General features: G+C 45.0%; 1 protein-coding gene across 8 annotated transcripts in view; it reads left to right on the forward strand.

The window, feature by feature from the left end:
- The window catches only part of LOC144158538 (uncharacterized), a 51,657-nt gene that overhangs the window by 12,834 nt on the left and 20,428 nt on the right, over nt 1-18,395 (forward strand). For 3 of the 8 annotated variants that reach the window (XM_077689471.1, XM_077689472.1, XM_077689469.1), the window contains exons 4-9: nt 2,385-2,511; nt 4,262-4,452; nt 10,083-10,185; nt 10,883-10,992; nt 15,174-15,326; nt 15,384-15,446. In XM_077689471.1, the coding sequence (XP_077545597.1) occupies nt 2,385-2,511; nt 4,262-4,452; nt 10,083-10,185; nt 10,883-10,992; nt 15,174-15,326; nt 15,384-15,446 (747 nt within the window). Of the gene's footprint in view, nt 1-2,384; nt 2,512-4,261; nt 8,058-8,545; nt 8,659-9,829; nt 10,186-10,882; nt 10,993-15,173; nt 15,327-15,383; nt 15,447-18,395 lie in introns of those variants that run through there. The other 5 variants (XM_077689468.1, XM_077689467.1, XM_077689470.1 and 2 more) reach the window with 4 other exon arrangements.

Raw genomic sequence — 18,395 nt, forward strand, 5'->3', positions numbered from 1 at the left:
TAATTGCCCGGAAATTGCACAGAAGCACTTGAGACACGGGGAAACTATTTGCCAGAACAGTTTTCAAGGTCGGGACCCCTTTCAAAAACAATCGCAAAATCGCGAAAACAAACAACCGAGAGGTGCTGAATATATGAACGCGCGGCCGCCGTCTGCTTCTCACCGACCCGAAGTTAGCTCAAACTTCCGCGGGGCAACGCTTGGTATACTCATTCGTCCCGCCCTCTGAGCAGTGACCGGTGCCTGTAGGGAAGGCATTTTTCTTGCCTGTTTCGATGTTTAGGAGGATGCACTAGCTTCGTGTGACATAACTGCAAATTGAGTAACAATATAACTACTACTGATATACAAGCACTTTTCCAACAAAAATGTCAAGACTGAAAGTAATATCTTTCATATTAAGTGCATAAAAGAGAGCACTATCAAGAGGAAGCCGTTTAAGACAAATTTATTCTGAACAAAAAAACCACGCTAGCTTCTGTGTAAATGTATTTGTTCAGTTTCGTACGTTACATAAATTACCCTGCTTCCTAAACTTTGTTTATGCGAGTGAAACCTTTATTGTCAGAATTCATCCACCATTCGGGTCTTTAAAGGAGCCATGAAGACAAAATACAAGTTTGTTTTATTCGAAAGATTTCGTGTTTTATAGTGTCCCCAGCACTTGTCCAGCTGCAAACGATGTTTTATTCACTGAGAAATTAATCAATTAACGTTAAAATTTTGCCTTTCCCACAAAATCGTGTGTTTTCGTGGTCTACAATGACATCACAGGAACCGATCGCTCTGCAGCCAATTGGAAAGCCTTGTTTACCGTTAGTGAACTTAGATGGCGCCACCATACCGTGGCAAGCCGTTTTCTGCCTCTGATTTGTTTTTGACCAAATTTGAACTGGCTTGCTTTTGTTCAGGGAGAAAATAATCGTTTCGTGAAACAGAGTGCTCGCCCGACAAATATGGTCACGTAAGACACCGTTGCTCGCGTCAATCGGCCAGTGTCGTCTAAAACTACCCCAAAGCCCTGCAGTCCTGCGCAGCTAAACTAAGCATACTTCGCGCAGTACCAACAGTATGCATCGGTACTTTCATGTTTACACTTGCTTTTGTAACGTCCACTGTAGGTTCCCCCATTGTTACTGCTTTAAAAAGAATGTGACCTATATTTAAGCGCAAACAGCCTGTTCGGCAAGCTTATATGCCCTTCGTAATTTGCGTTTGTTTTTGATGGCCTCCGCCAATCGCAGAGCTGGCTGGTATGACATCATAGGTTCTGTTGCGGGAAATGAGTGAGTGGGTCGCTCGGCGTTTCCTGTTTTTCCTAATTATACAGCTTATTTGAGTGAAGTTTACGTTTAAAGTGGCGTCAGTATGGTTTTAACGAGGCAATCTTTTGAATGAACCAAGATTGTGTTTTGTCTTCATGGCTCCTTTAATGATGCATCATAAAAATTTACCTTAAAGGGACCCTGCAACACTTACCATCGAGTACTAGAAATGTATTTTGGGGTAAAGTCGATTGTTCCAGCAATATCCTCCCGTAAGAATTATGAAAATCCGTTCACTATCACCAAAACTACGCACGATGAGAAATCGCACATAATCACGCCCTCTCAACTCGACTGCGGCCAACACAACGAAAGCTGCGCGCTGTCTCCCGGAGAGGGGGGCGGCTCGCGGCGTTCTCTTCGGTGGCCTTCGATATATCACAGGTCGGGGAGTTTTCTACTTTTCTCCGCAATGTGGAGGGGCCTATTTCCGGTCCGGTGCCACAAAAAAGCAGGCATGGGTACCTGCTCGCAAGCGCGCGCTCGGGCGGGTAGGACGTTTTTGAAGCAATAAACGTTTGTTGTCGACTGTTCCTGTTGAAAGGGAAGTATTGAGCTCATCACTCAAACTATGCACACACTCAAAACACAAAAGAAATGGCAAAACTGTGCCAACAGGTTCAGGCATATAAAAGGCTCGTACACAGTGCTGACGACAGCGGAAATGGGAGAAATTAGCCGCGAAGTTGACCAGTGACAGCCGATCGTAACGCCATGGCCTCAGTGACGTCGCTTAGGCCATGCCATGGGGTGCATAATGAGGACAACTGAAGAGAGCACGGTTGGTTTTTCCGCGTCTTTCACAGCTATTTGCGCGCTCACTGCTTCACGTGCACGTGTAATATTTGGCTCAGGTATTCCTGGCAGTGTAACCTAAACGTCGCGCTGGTTTACTTGCACTGCTCAAAGAGTGTTGCAGGGTCCCTTTAAGGTCTGAAAAGGCCGCAGGCAGTAATCAATTTACCTTGGAAATATAAATGTGGTGCTTTCAAGTTGAGAGCATGTGTGAGGGTGGTATAATGGTCAGTGTTTTAGATGCTTTTGCCATGTTTTTTACAGGTCGGGAGGTGGACAATGCTAATCGTGGTGCCTGGGGGAAATTTTCTGCTTCACGAGATGAGGCAGACACTGTGGCAGAGACTCGTCCCGACACCTGCCCTTGTCCCTCACATTCCAGCAGCACAGGGTAAAAACGTAGTGATGCATGCAATACTGATGCTTTTGTAACATCAACACTGCACAGACCCTAGGCTTAAAACAGGAAGTCTTTTTGCACAGTGCAAAAGATCTGGTGGAGTAAATCTAGTCAAGCCACTCTACAAATTGAAATGTAATGTTACCATTAGCCTGCAAAATGCAATATTGTGTTCTCACTATAACTTATATTTATTGCAAGTAATATCTGCTAAAGATTCTGCAGTTACCATTAGCAAATCGCAAATAGAATGGTGTCTTACACAATTGTAGTTTCTGGTGAATTTTCCCCCACTTTATCGCTTTTCAAGTAGGAGAATATGCAAAAGACAGGTGCCCTTTTTACTGTAGCTACAATAAACTCACTTAGGTTTGCTGAGAAAAAAATCTTGATTTTATATTGGTGCATCCTCATAAGATGAGCGCTGGCTCCACCAGTAACCATTAGGTTGTATTGATTTATTCAGGCCATCCTGGAAGGCCCTTCAGACAAGGGTACTTTCAGCACTGTGCAGCAATGAACTCATCCATGCCCCACATGGTTAAATCATTGCCCTATTGGCTTTTCATGAAAAGTTCAGATTAGTATGTTGATTGCACATTTGCACTTCACGCCATCTTGCAAATTGCCAGTCGACATTAAATCCTCTAACTGCACCCAGTCACGCATTGCTCAGTTGAATATGACATGTTTGTCTGGAAGGCCTATCTGAAATTTAGTATACGCCTTTTTCTTTTCATGCAGTTTACTGGTGTGGTGCAAACAGCCGTGGCACAACATTGTGCTGTAAAAAATCCTTGCTCGTCTCATGCACTTTCAATATTGGCGTGCCAACTTTTTTAAAGAATGAAATTCGGCAACACATCCACTGCAAGTTGATGCTTTAGGACATTTCAAATGCTGCCAATAACCATCAAATTATATCAAGCCACAGTCTGGCGCACATCGCATGACTGAATGCTAACCATGTCTCAAAACTACTGTTAAAATTTCGCACACGCCCTTGTGCTCGTCCTATTTGCTGACGTGACACCTGTGTCGCTTCTCGTCTGCCGCTGCTGCTTGACACCCATTTCCGATGCTCTTGTTATGCCAGGTGTCAGCAGCTGCCTTGCTGGTATGGTGTGCCTCATCATTGGGGCTGTGTTATGTAGTATTGGGGTTCTCAACTTCTTCCTTCGTTTTCAAAGGGCGAGCACTTGCCTGACTTGTTTCCTTTGCCACCCTATAGAGAGCACTTAAAGTTTTGAGGCATGGATATGAAAAAACAATTGAACGGTAGAAATATATAGCACCGCTCTAAAATAGTGTATGCAAAAGAGATTATTTTGTAATCTTGCTGTGTAAAATTGGTCCGGAGGAACTATTAAAAATGTATATGAAAGCCTCTCTACAAAAAGAAAAACTCAACCTCCATTATTAATTAAAAAGTTCCCTCCGGGAGCATGTACTGTTTAAAGTATATTCATCCTTCAAGCATTGTTGGTGATTGGTAAAATTTGAGTGCACTGTTGTGTTTAAAATGTAAATGTAGGGTCGTTGTATGCATGAACTCTGCGGGGCTTTGTTAGCTTGTCAGTCAGTGACAATTTTTGATTGCATTTCCCTGGGTGATCGTCCAATCAAAAGTGCAGACTGCTTCAAACTTTGCTGTGTTCATGAAAAAGTTTTTGGCACAGATTTATATCTTTTGTGTTCTTATAGCACAGTTTTTCTTATTCCCCCCATTTTCCTCAATTAGGAGTTTTTTCAATGCCAGCATGGAAATCCTGTCTGGGCCCAAGCTTCATTCCTGCCTGTCCTCTCAGGAGCACACCCACCAGGCAACTCAAGGGGTAGAGTGTGCTAGTAAGATGCCATACATCTGCCCTGTATGCAAGAAATCCTTCGGTAGAAAACGCAACCTGGACATCCACATGAGAGTGCATACCGGTGAGAAGCCATATGCGTGTAGCACCTGTCAAAAGAGGTTCACTCAAAGATCCAGTCTTGTTACTCACGAAAGATTGCACTCAGACAGAGGACTGCATATCTGTGGTATCTGTCAAAAGTGCTTTACTCGAAAAGCCCACCTGGTTAGGCATGAACAATCACACTCTGATGTGAAGCCCTGTGTGTGTAACATATGTCAGAAGACCTTTACGGAAAAAAGCAAATTGGCTGTTCATGAAAAGTTGCACTCTGGTGAGAGGCCGTACCTGTGTAGCATTTGTCCGAAGAGCTTTACTGGAAGGGCCTCCTTGCTAGCTCATGAAAGACTGCACTCTGGCGAGAAGCCCTATGCATGTAACGTCTGTCAGAAAAGCTTTGCTAAAAGAAGTGACCTGGGGAGGCATGAAAGATTGCACTCTGGCGAGAGGCCATATGTCTGTTGTGTCTGTCAAAGGAGCTTTACCGAGAGATGCAGACTGGTTGCTCATGAAAAATTGCACTCTGGGGAGAGGCCCTACGTGTGTGGCATGTGTCCGAAGAGCTTCATTAACAGAAGTCACCTGGTGAGACATGAAAAGATGCACTCCGGTGAGAGACCCTTTGTATGTAACTTATGCAACAAGAGCTTTACTAGTAAAAGTCACCTGGTTCATCATGAAAAATTGCACTCTGGTATGAGGCCCTATGTGTGTAGCGTCTGTCCGAAGAGCTTTGCTCAAAAAGACCACTTGGATAATCATAGAAAGTTGCACTCTGGTGAGAAACCCTACACTTGTGACTTCTGTCAGAAAAGCTTTTCTAAAAAAGGAAGCCTGGTGGAGCATGAAAGATTACACTCTGGTGAAAAACCTTATGTGTGTAGCACCTGCCAGAAAAGATTTACTACAAGGAGCAACCTGGCTACTCATGAAAGATTCCACTCTGGTGAGAAGCCGTACGGATGTAGCTTCTGTGAGAAGAGCTTTAGCTTACGAGCCAGCCTAGTTGCACATGAAAAGTTGCACTCTGGGGAGAGGCCCTACGTGTGCAGTACCTGTCAGAAGAACTTTGCTACTAAGAAGGGCCTGGCTGATCATGAGAGGTTGCACTGTAGTGAGAGGCCGTATGTTTGTAACACCTGCCAAACCAGGTTTACTAGAAAATCCCACCTGGTTACTCATGAAAGAGTGCATTCTGGGGAGAGGCCCTACAAGTGTGGCGTCTGTCTGAAATTCTTTGCTGCAAAGTGCCAGCTTGTTAACCATGAAAGAGTGCACTCTGGTGAAAAGCCCTACCAGTGTGGCACTTGCCAGAAAAGCTTTAACCAAAGAACAAGCCTGGTCACTCATGAAAGAGTGCACTCCGGTGAGAGACCGTACATGTGTAGCATGTGCACGAAGAGCTTTACTAGTGTAAAGAGGCTGATTCGCCATGAAAGCTTTCACTCTAATGAAATGCCTTAAGCTGTGTAGTGCCTGTCAGAAAAGCTTTGCTCAGAGATGCCCACTTGACCCACTGCAGCGGCTCAGTGGCTATGCCACCGTGGCACTAAGCCCAAGGAAACGGGTTCTCTCCCTGCCGCAGTGGCTGCTTTTCTGATGTAGGCTGGGAATCTGAGTGCCCATGTGCTCAATAAGTCGGCGCCCATTAAGGATCCCCAGTGGTCAAAACTAATCCAAAGCCTTCTATTATGGTGGCCTCATCGCATGTGTAGCATTGGTGCCTTAAACCTCATAATCAATCAAGTTCCCATGTATTGAGGTTTGGCACACATTAAAGATCCCCAGATAGTCAAAATTAATCCTTAGCCCTCCACTACGGCATGCCGTATAGACGTGTAGCTTCGGTGCAAGAAACCCCACAATCAATCAGATGCCATCTTGTGAACTGTGGACATTGCACTCTGGCGAGAGGCTCTACGTGTGTGGCATCTGTTGAAGGAATGCTACTCGTAGAAGCTGCTTGGTGTATCATGAAAATTCATTCTAGGTGCAAGCCGTACATGTCCAGAATGGCCAGCAAGCTTTTTTTTATAAAAAGCATGCGTTCAGTTATGAAAAATCGCTCTCATCTAGTGTGTAGTCCGTGAGAAGAGATTCAGTTTTAGTTCAGTTGAACTTTGAGAACTGTGGTACTCTGGTGAACTGTATCTCCTGCATCTGGCCTAAAAGCTTTGTTTTGAGAAAAAACTGTTAGGTAACAGTGCACATTGGTGAACATTGCTATGTCTCTGAAGTGTGTGAGAAGGTTTACTTTAAAATGGAGACTCAATAAGATGTATGGTAGCCATAATGGAGACCATAATGATGTAACCATAATGATGTATGGTAACCATTATAGAGACCATAATGATGTATGGTACCATATTTAGTAGTTTGGAAATGTTTTGCCTATTTATTGCAAACTCATTTAAGAGTTCTTTTATTTTTTGGCCAGGTGGCTGAATCAAGGGGCAGACTGACAGACCAACTTTTCAGGTTTAATTAGCCATGAAAGACTCATCTCTAATACCCAGTGTCATTGCTGCTCATCCACACCAGGTCGTACCAAATAGGCCGATTGTGCAAAAGGTAAAAGCATGTCAAGAAGCCCATATTGACATCAAATTTCTGGGAGGTTTCTGTAAACAAATGAATTAATGGCTTTTAGAAAAAAAATGGTACATTCAGGTCACGGTGGAAATTGCTAAAGCGGAAGGTTGGGCTACTTGGTTACTACAAAATTGATCTTGCTAGCAAACATTGAACTGGACTACGTAACAAAGAAAACGAGACAAAACACACGCTATAACGTCAACTCTGTTTAAACCAAGGAAACATGGTGAGGAGCATTGTGTCGTTTTGTTTTTCACTGAGTCTTTTTTTTTATGTATCATGTGCTATATGCATGTATTCGTGTTTCTCTGGTATAAACTGAGTTAAAGTCCTAAGGTGTGTTTCATTTCCTCATTACTTTGTCAGGCTTGATGTTCCCTAGCACAATGAAATATTTAGCTTGGAGTCAAACCCAGATCCCCGCGCTGCAAGACGAGCACGCTGTCTCTTCACCATTCTGCCGTCATGTATTGGGCGTACCAAAAGTGGGTCTAGTGTGTGTGATAAACCTGCAAGGTTTATGAAAACAGGTGCACCCAAGCTCTAGAGAATGCTGGTTGTGGTAGAGCAGTGTGAAACACCGCCAGTGTGCCTATTGAAGCGATAATTGACACCATGTCTCTTGATAAAAAATGCCTGTATGTTGGATGTACTACCTGTTCTTGTGTTGGCTCAGTGCAGTCCATGACAGAAGGCAAAGCATGCAGCAAGGCAAGCTAAAAGATCAAATAGGAAGGTAGGAAAAAAAACACACGATGTTTCAGTGATCAAGTGCTACCAGGAAAAGCCCGAAGGTTTTCACCTTCAAAGCATAGAAGACTTACGTGCCTTGAGGACTCAGTGTTGTTGGGTCTATGCTTTGAATGTGTAGGCAGCCTCAATGTATATGTATAGCCAAGCAAACAATGTATATGGAAATAACTCGAATATGTATAGGAGCTTCAAAGTCAGATTGTATGTTATTTGCTTTTATGTCTTTTATGTGAGTGCATTCAAACATGTTTGCCTAATAAAGACACATCTGATACGAGACATCAAGTTTCTTTTTGCTGTACAATAAACATATTACGAGAAGGAGAGTTCGACAGTGGCAGATAGCACTATGTGGATCCATCGTGCCCAAAAAAGCAGTGTGTCGTGCTTTTGACGGTGTCACGACGGTGTCACGGTGTTGACGGTGTCACGGCCATGGCAACGTCCTGTAAACACAACGCTTCACCATCAACCATCGCTCATCTCATTTGTCCTGCCGCCATGTAACAGTATCGCACATTTCGAGGAGACTAGGGCACATCTTTTTGGTATGTGCATTGCGAATATTGCTGGCAGGTAGCTGCGCCGCCAGTTCCACTGTTGAGTGATGGCCGAACATGTTTGAATCCGCCATCTCATGCCATCGCATCTATGATCACGTTAGTGACAAAAGGCGGGCTTTGTATTGTCAACACGGCAAAAATTAATACAGTTAAATTTGGGTGCAATAAATTTGACAAAAGTTCGCAATTTTTCGTTACATGCAGGTTTTCATGACATGCAGCCTTCCAATAAAGGCTCACGTGAATGAAGGAGAAACGAAGCCAAAATGCTAGACATCAGTGAATTTGAGCACACCCTTTATGGACCTGTTTCACAGGTAAAAACTGCGTGAGTTGTGCCTGCTGCTTTCGCACCAGCTCAGGTACTACATAACACTCCTGAGAAGAAGCAAGGTCACTTACCCCTGCAATAACAAACATAACTTAGGTGTCACTTTTGCCTTTGGCACATTTTCGTGCGTTAACGCATTTCCCACACTTATGCTGAAAGAGTGCCTTGCAAACTTGATGCTCTTTACCGGACAACATTGTTGAGAGGGTGCGGGCTGGGATACTGAACTGGGTGGCAACATTTTTCTTTTTCGTTTTCGCTGGTGGGGATGGCATTTAGAATTGTAAGCTTGTCTTGAAAAGACAAAACTTTTCGGCTTCTGGCAGCAGAACTCGTCACCGACGAACCGATACCACGGATAGCGGTGGAGTCGTGCGGCTACTTCATTTCTCCGGCTGATGTTTGAGTGAAAGTGGCAAAAAGAATGACTGACTAGCTTGCAGACTTTGTTGCATCAAGATTAACTGCTGCGATGTTTCGTAACATAGAGGTCACAAACACACTGGCTTCAATTGGGGTGGCAATGGGGAATTGAAACACTTTGTTAAATCCAGGAATTCGTTATATAGAGGTTGGTTACATGCAGGTTTAACTGTACTGCAACAAACACTTACACTCACTAATATGGTCACTGGCGCTGAAACAGCACACGCACTTACATATTTGAGACAGAAATAGCTTGGACATTAATCCAGTTCAGTTCGATACGTCACACGGATTTCTGCAAGAAAATCGAAATGAATAGCCACAAACTAGTTCTGCTGTAGAATGATTCTTAAAATCCAAAATACATCCGTCCGCGGGAGTGTCCCATTTCGGATGTCGGACGGTACGTACGGAGAAATTACAAGCGGACGTCCCACGGACGTACTCGGTTAAAACAAAAACGAAGCAAAAAAAAAAAAAGCCCGGGTGTCGAGATTTTAGTGTAAGTTAAAGATCCACATGCAGTGCTCAAAATTAATCCGGAACCCTTCACTACAGCGTGCTCCATACCTCAGCTCTAATTTGGAGCGTTAAACCCCCAAAATTCATGCAGACAGCGGAACGACGACACCCTACGCACCGTTTACAGATAACCTACGCGTGCGTTTGCAACCGCTTACAATACACCGAACGTCATTATAAGGTAATGTTATTTGACCGTCGCACGTTGTACAACATACGCATGCAGCGCCGCTATTCCCAGACGGCACTCCACCGCCGCGCCGAAAGGGCGAGAGGTGCTCGTAGTACTACATTTCCGGCCGGAGACTGTACCTTTTGGTGAATTTCGAAGTTGTGTTTTGTCGTCGTACTGTGCATTGCGTTGTTGTTAGCAATATTATTTTGATGCTGGCGATCAGGCTTGTGTGAAAGTCGTGGCGTGGAAAGGCGCAGTTCACTAAAGTAGCTCACGCCAATGTCCAGGTAGCTGCGCGCGGACGAAGCTGTTCGTGTGCCTCGCCTGCCAAGGCGCCCAGGGATCCCAAGACGCTGCCGCTGAAACAGGCCTGCAGTTGCTTCCGAAAAGGTGTGTACGTGCCCCCGCTCGTCCTGCTGGCCGTGTCTGCCACCTCAACCCGTCGGGGGCCACCCTGTGCCCGCTGTTGTTTTACAGTGTAATTCCTCGTTTTCCGCACACACACCTTGCGTGGATAAATCGGCGCGGACCGGAATTCAATTTCTCGCACCCACCAGCTGCTGTTTGGAGTTTCCTTCTTAAAGGGCTTCAGCTGGGACGATTTAGCCTGTGTTTTTTCCCGTACAGCGTGAACGGCTTGCGGAGCGTCATTTTTTAGGTGTGTGACGTCTCGTATGGTTTTTCAACCCACATCTTCATTCGAATCCAGCCTAAATACCGAAATTGACCCGCCGCAGTGGCTTAGGGACTAAGGCGTTGTGCTGCTGAGGTCGCGGGTTTGATTCCCAGCCGCGGCGACAGCTTTTCTGTAGGAGGCGAAAAGCAAAAACGCCCGTGTGCACGAGATTTCGGCGCACGTTAAAGATACCCAGGTGGTCAAAATTAATCCGGGGCCCTCCACTATGGCGCGCCTCATCGCCTGCGTTACGTCAAATCTAAATTAGCAAATTTAAATACCGAAATCGCACACTTCCCCCTTCTCCTCCCCCCCCCCCCACACACACACACCTTAATCTGCTCCGTCAGCCTCTTGTAGAGTGGGTAATGGGTTATTGTGTGCTTGTAATGCGCTTTCATTGGAGTGCAGGGAGTCGCTGCTGTCAATCCCCATGCTGGCCAAGTACTTCTGTGGGCTTCTTTACGGCCGTATGAAATTTTCCTACCGCATGGAATGCGAAGGAGGCGCTTGGAAACTCGGTAAGGCATACTCGATATACCCAAAAACGGCTGCGAAATTGGACATCACAGGGGATGAGTGTGATGCAGCGTCACCGGCTGGGGGCTGTTTTTTCTCTGCTAAGGGGAGTCGAAGATGTGCTGGCTGCTGGTTTCATGATGCAGAAAAGATGCTGCCTGTGGTGTGGTTTGTGAGGGGGCAAGCGATGAACAAATGCTAATAAAGCTTGCTGCTAGGCTAGTTGGTTGGTAGTATCCAAAAGAAATGCATGTTAGCGCTGAATAAACAATGCATGGAAGAGGTGAATGGCACTAGCACTGCAATTTTTTTTATTTGCATATGATGACGTCTCTCTTTTCATAACAACGATGAGCCCAAGAAAGTTGTTATTAAAGGCGCCAGTGTTTTGCACTGCCAGATTGTGAGACATTATGAGGATATCCGAACATAGGCAGTCCCTGTCTTTAAAGTGTGGTCCCACAGAAAGAAAAACTGATTGATTGTGTGGTTTAATGTTCCGAAGCGACACCTGGGCTGTTAGGTGCACCGTACGGGTGGGCTCCAGAATGATTTTGACCACCTGGGGATCTCTGAAGTACACGAGCGTTTTTGCTATCCACCACCATCAGAAAAGCAGCCTCTGCGGCCGTGATCGTGCGCTGCTACTCTTCTTCATGTTGTTAGGCGCGTTTATTTGAAAGATAGAAAGCTACAAAGAGCTATATAGGATACAAAGATACAAACACAAGAGAGAAGTAGGCCACCACTCCGCTCCTTGAAAAAACAGCGCCGCCCCATGTCCAGTGCAATATCTACACACACGCACGCACAATGGTTCACACAACACAATGGTAGCAGTTTGAAACCTCAAACGGCAGCACATCACGGAGTGTTCTCGAGGGTGGGTCACCGCTGAGTCACACCGCGCGCAGCATGAAAATGCTTTCACATTAAGTGCACCATGGGTCACCGGTGGGTCACAGTATTGAACACCTGAAAAGTGTTCTTCTGGCAATTTATACCTTATGCAACAAGAATTGTGTCTCTGCGTTCAGGTGTGATGAACTTATCGCATCCCCAAGCAGAGGGAGGCTGGTAACATTTTTGCCGCATAGGGGGAGCACAGGCTGTGACCCACCGGTGACCCCCGAAGCAGTAACGTGTTAATAATAAAAAATAGGGATATTTTGCATAGTAAAGAAGCTACTCTGGTCAACCGTTTATTTGGTTGCAGAAGGCATGTCTGGTGGGCTGAACTACCCGTGAGCAGTTTTTTTTTCATGATGTAACATAGGAATCGGCTTGTTTCTGCTCCTTTTGGTGTTTAGAGGGACAGACAACTCATTTTTGTGAAGTATACGCTGTCTTTCCTAACAAAGGGCATCACTTAAAGGTGTTGTGCCACCAAATTTGTTGCTTGTGCATTCTTTGTTGCAAACGTTTTATATTTCTTTAAAAAGCATGATACATGCCCTCACATGCACATATTTTGAGTAAAAAATTTATAATCGCACGATTCATGTGAACAAGATTGAAGATTTGGTTTCTGTTTCTGGGTGCCGATTCAAGCAGTGACGTCACAGTGTTGCGAGGACGCTCTGCCACGTGTGTCTACCATGTGGCGCTGCGGTATGCTGCCATTTTACTGTGGCGTCTGCTCCCGCACACACGTGCTTCACCACGGAAGTTAACACGCCGACTCGTCATGTCAAGCCGCGACAGCTCCGACACGAACTCTTTGTCTGCATCCTCGGATGCAGACAAATGAAAACCATGGGTATGCAAACCTTGGAAATGCAATTGGATATGCAAACCATGCCCCTTTAAAACCACAAAAAAAAAGCTGTCCCCGCCGTGAATTGAACCTGCAACGATGACCAAGCGGGCGCGACGCGCGAGACTGCTGCGCCACCGCACAAATGGTGACCCTCCAAGAAATAGCCGGTGTACTAGATGGAGGCCCATCCTTTGAGTCGTACGTCGGTGTTTACTAGCTAGTTTACAGAATTCCTGGCTGGTAAACTGAAATTTCTTAAATAGCGCTTGCGCAGCAAGGTTCCGCGAAGCCCCTGCAATAGCTTACCGCCATCAACTCTGCTCCTTCGCGGAAGCGCTCGCAAAAATAACTGTGCCCGGCTGCGATTGCAATTTTGCACTGTAGGGATAGTGCTTGCCGTACTTTCATTTTACGTTAAAAACCTTGGCCGATATTGATCTCTTATTACCCAAATTAACCTACGTAACTCTTCTTCTGCACGAAACTGACCTTATTTTTTCTACAGGCGAGCCGATCACACACGCATATGCAGTTTGCAGCTCCGGGGTAGCGGCGCCGCCGAAGAGCACGGCCGAAGCTCCGAACGCCAAAATACGGATCGCATTAGCACTAGTGTTGAGTTGTATGGGCTTCATGGACCTTACTGAGTTTATTACACTCCAGAAACTAACAAAACAGAGCCTCATTTATTGCGGCGCATGCAGTTTTCGCTTCTTGGTCGATTCCCGACGACGCGTCGAGCGACCGGTTTTGCTGGTGTCTTCGGTCGGCAAGTCAGTCACACTATGGCGACTTTCCATCGGCCGACGTCTTTGTGTTGCCGTCGGCATAGTGTGATAACGTGGTCTGGCAATTCAGCAGTTGGCTGATGGTTTGGCGACACGTCTGCGTCGCCGTCGTGTCGGCCTAGTGTGTCACGACCAAGCAACCAAACAAACTGTGGTAACTGGAGTTCACGTTGACGTCGCTTGAGTCGCTAACGTGGTATGACGTCACAAACTGTGTTATGCTGGCAATTCACTGACGTCATGGTTAGTGGCGCTAGCGATGGGTCCTGATCTCCAGAAGAGCATTTAGGTACTTTTTAGAAGCGAATTAAATATATATTAAGTGCTTGCTGTACCCAGCGCTTCGTGTTGAGGGTCCTTGCATACAGAGAAAGCCTACACCAGGCTTTTTACAGACTTAAAATTTGGTGTCACAACCCCTTTAAGACATCATGAACCGAAACAATTTTCCTGTTAGGTCTGTAGAACGTTTGAGAGCTGATTTTTCAATTCTACCAGCCTTAAATGACCCCTGCAACACTTTTTTTTGCGGTACTTTTCAGGATTTATGTCTGTTCTTGTCATGCGGAGATAGACTCAAAAAGAATGATCAATATTCGTGCAGAAATGAGAGTGATTTCATTTTTAAATTTACAAATACAAGCAAATTGAAGGTTTTCTCTCTCTCTCTCTCTTTCTCTCTCAAAAACGGGGTGACTGCTGCTCGCTTCCCACTCTCTTTGATGACAATGCATTGCGAGACCAATGAAGGCAGCCAAAAACGCCGCTTTCAAGAAGTGTTAAGACTACGGTTGTCTGTCCTGGGAAGCTCCTTTCTGCGCTTCTTGACAGTGCCATTTTGATAGGGCAGCAACTTGATAGGGCGCACAAGTCCTCAAAGCAGGCAGTGGTGTATGCCTTGTTACTATCCCGGGTGAAGTTCTATGCTTCCCTTAAGGAAAAAAAAAACCAATTGTTCTTTCGGCTGGTTCGGTCAATGCAATGACATACAAATTATTGCATGCTCAGCCAATCATAGGGTTTATATGGTCCCCACGTTGCGTCGTCATATTTGGAGGCTTCAGGAGTGATGTTGGCAGTGCCAAGTTTTCTTGTATTTGTAATGTAAAAATTGAATAACTTTTAATTTGCGCAGTGACATTAATAATTCTTTTTCCGTCTGTATCTCAGCGACACGAAGCACTGATGTAGGGCCAGAAAGGTACCTGTTAAAAAAGTGTTGCAGGGGTCCTTTAAGTATTTGGCCCAAATGAAAGCTGGGAAACATGAGGTTTAACTATACGTGAGATAAAAAGCGGCATTTAAAATCTTGTCCCCAGGTAATACAGTAATGAAGTGGAGTCTTTCCTGTTCCTTCAAGCGGTTTTTGAATAGTGCATGTCAATAGTGGTTTGAATGGTGGTTTGGAACATTTGGATAGTGGTTTTTGAACAGATAGAGCTGTTTGTTTACATAAGGCAATGTCACTTTTGGATGTCATGATGCCACGTTCATATTTCAGAAAGTGTAGTGCGAAATGAAAATGATTTTTGCCAAATTATTTGTGTAAGCTAGAGGACATGCAGTCCACAAAAACTTATTGTTTATCCTCTTAATTATTGTGTGAATTTACTGGTGGTTGTGCTTTTGTTTTCAGGAGATACTGCAACACTGACATCAAGCATGCCACGTGTGATATCATCAATATCTGACGGTTGCATCATGCCAGTATCTATGGGCGCAGCCCACAACCGGGATACATTCTGCAGAAGCCAAAAAATACAGGCAGCCATTAACACCAGTGCCACAGGTACTTTCACTGCTCTAACTTAGTCTTTATGCTTTACCGAGTGTAATTTCTTTTCAGGTACACAGTGCAGTCTTGGGTTCTTCAAGAGTGCAAGCTCTCAAACAGCAGTGGAATTTCCAGGTTAGAGTTTTCATGTTTATGAACAATTCAGTATAGAATATAGTGAACCCACTCATACAAAATAAATTTCGTTGTCACATACACTGGTAATAATTTTTTTTGCCGATTTTGTTCTCATTTGCACATGGTGTTATCCAAAAGCTGATAATTTTTTCATGTGGGATTCTTATGGGACTCTAGATGGAGTAGTGGGCATTGTCGAATTACCTTTCCAGACTTAAAGGGGCCACGCAGACAAAATACAAGTTTGTTTTGTTTGAAAGATTTCATTGTTTTATAGTGCCCCTAACGCTTGTCCGGCAGTAAAGGATGGCGTATTTGCTGAGAAATTAATCAATTTAGGTTAAAATTTTGATTCTCCTGCCAAATGATGTGTTTTCGGGACGTCAGCAAAGAAGTCATAAGTGCGCATATTCAAACGAACTTCCCCTACGTCATTTGGCTCTGCAGCCATGCTTGCCGTCAGTCCTCCCACATTGCGCTGCCGTGCTCATCCATGGACCGTTGTCCGCCGTTGCTTTGTTTTTGACCGTGTTTGCACCTGGCTTGTTTTTGTTACTTTAGAAAGTACCGTAAAAACCCGCGTATAATACGGACCCGCGTATAATACGAGGTGTAATTCGGCGACAGCAAAATCAGAAAAAAAAGTTTTCATCCGCATATAATACGAGGTAAAGACTACAGAAAACATTTATTTGCACTGCAGTTACCCTTCAGTCATTGTCAATTTTCGCTGGTACGGTCTCCCGACGTCCGTTCAGTCATCGTCAGGCCCGCTGCCGCTGTCTCCTGAAGTCGCCTTGTTGGAAATGTCTTCCCACAGAAAGTGGTCCTCAGTGCCATCAAGGTCATTCGAGATGCCGCATTTCTTAAAAAGAGCAACTGACGAACTCCTCTGGGATGCTGGCCCACGCATCCGCGATCCATCTACAAAGCACCGCTTTGTGGCTGGATCCGGTAGCTGTCACTTACGGTCATCCGGTAGCTGTCACTGACAGTCATCCGGTAGCTGACAGCCATCCGGTAGCTGTCACTTACGGGTCTCCTGACCTCATCCACTCTTGGTAGCAGGACGTGATGCAGTCTTTGAAAGGCTTGTTGATGCAAACGTCTAGCGGTTGCAGCTGGGATGTCACTCCTCCTGGAATGACAATGAGTTCGATGCGGGGTTCGCGCAACGACTTCTTCGCGGAATCGGCCAGGTGGCAGCGAAAGGCGTACAACACGAGCACTGACGGGAACCCCCAACAGTGCTCCAGGCCGCCGAAAACACACAGACTTTATCCAGTCAAGCACCAGTTGGTTTCTCCACCCGCGAATGCTCCCTTCGGTGACGCCGAACTGCCGTTCTGCAGCGCAATTCCTGATGGTCTCGGCACATAAAATGACTTTTCTTTTAATTGCCGCCGAATACTGCCTTCGAGCACCCGACCTCGTGATAGACTTGCGGTGAACGCCCCCGCAAGATGGCCCACCCTCCGCTGAAACCGAAACCGAAGGTGCAAATTTTCGGCTGCAAACTTTGGGATCCACATATAATACGAGGCACAAATTTTCCATAGTAAAATTTGGAAAAAATCCTCGTATTATACGCGGGTTTTTACGGTAATCGTTTTGTGAAACATGGGGTATTGTCAACAAACAGGGTCATGTAAGACAATGTTGCTTGCGCCAATCGGCCAATGTCGTATAAGACCACTCTCGAAAGCGGCGGACTGCTGTGCAACTATAGCAAGCATAGTGCGCGCTGTACCAATAGCAGTGCACATCAGTACTTATGTGCTTACGTGTATTTTCGTAACTTTCATTATTACCGCACCATTCTTACTGCTGTAAAATGAATATGCCTTACAGTTTAGCGCAAATAGCTCGCTCGGGAAGCTTACAAGCTGTGCATAATTTGCGTTGGCGTTTGCCGGCCTCAGCCAATTGTGCAGCTCGGCGCATATGACATCATAGGTTCTGTTGCAGGAAATGAGCTAGTGGGTCGCATGGCCATTCTCTTTTTTCGTTATTATATAGCTTATTTGAGCGAAGAGTGTGTGTTAAAAGTGGGGTCAGTATGATTCTAACGAGGCAATCTTTCAAATGAACCAAACTTGTGTTTTGTCTGCATGACTCCTTTAAGTACAGAATGCATTGGCCCTGTTTTAATTTTTTTTGTAGATTGAGTGCATCCTTATTAAATTAGGTCACTCATGCATTCCTTGTAGAATGGCTGGCATACCTGAGAAAATGTACGAAAAGTAAATTGCAGGATGACAGCTATCAAAGTTAATCTAGGTAATAGTAAATTAAAATCACCCAAAGGTCTCCTTTTAAAGTAGCAAGCAAAGGTGCGAGAAACACTGTCGGGACAAGTGAACTCGGTCTGTACGAGATGAGCCCACATTTGCAATTGCGCTTTCCATCTTGTGTAATGGAGTGACTGGCTATTTGTGGAAGCTCAAAGGAAATTTTTTCATGAGCGTCATGCGAAGAAATTCCCAGTTGATCTGCCATCAATGCTGTATTTTAAATTGTTCACTTCGCACACATCGTAAAGAGCGGCGCCGTAGTTTTTTATACATGCCATTCGGGTGTCGTTATTTTGCGTCATTGTGGTCCAGAGGTCTGGAGCTTCAGGTGTGCAACACTCTGGTAGGTGGTAACAGTTAAAACCCCAAGCACTTCCCACGATTTTTTTACATGCATATTGCATTCGCCCTTATTTTTTCTCCTGTTTGTAATTTGTGCGAAGGCCTTCATTGGTATGAAACGCTTTCATGCAAGTCATGCCCAATTGGTAAATTGGGTGGGGCAGACATTTATGCTGAATTTTAACACAAAAATAGTACTCAAATTTTTTAGTACCCGGTACTAGCGATACAAATCTCATTGTGAAATGGCATGTATTGAATGCCGTGAACAATTTTACACCAAGAACTCAGGAATGCCGATACCACTGTG

This window comes from Haemaphysalis longicornis, unplaced genomic scaffold, assembly GCF_048455015.1.
Source record: "Haemaphysalis longicornis isolate Haplotype H1 unplaced genomic scaffold, Haemaphysalis longicornis Haplotype H1 scaffold_10, whole genome shotgun sequence".
In the NCBI taxonomy this organism is placed as follows: Eukaryota; Metazoa; Arthropoda; class Arachnida; order Ixodida; family Ixodidae; genus Haemaphysalis; species Haemaphysalis longicornis.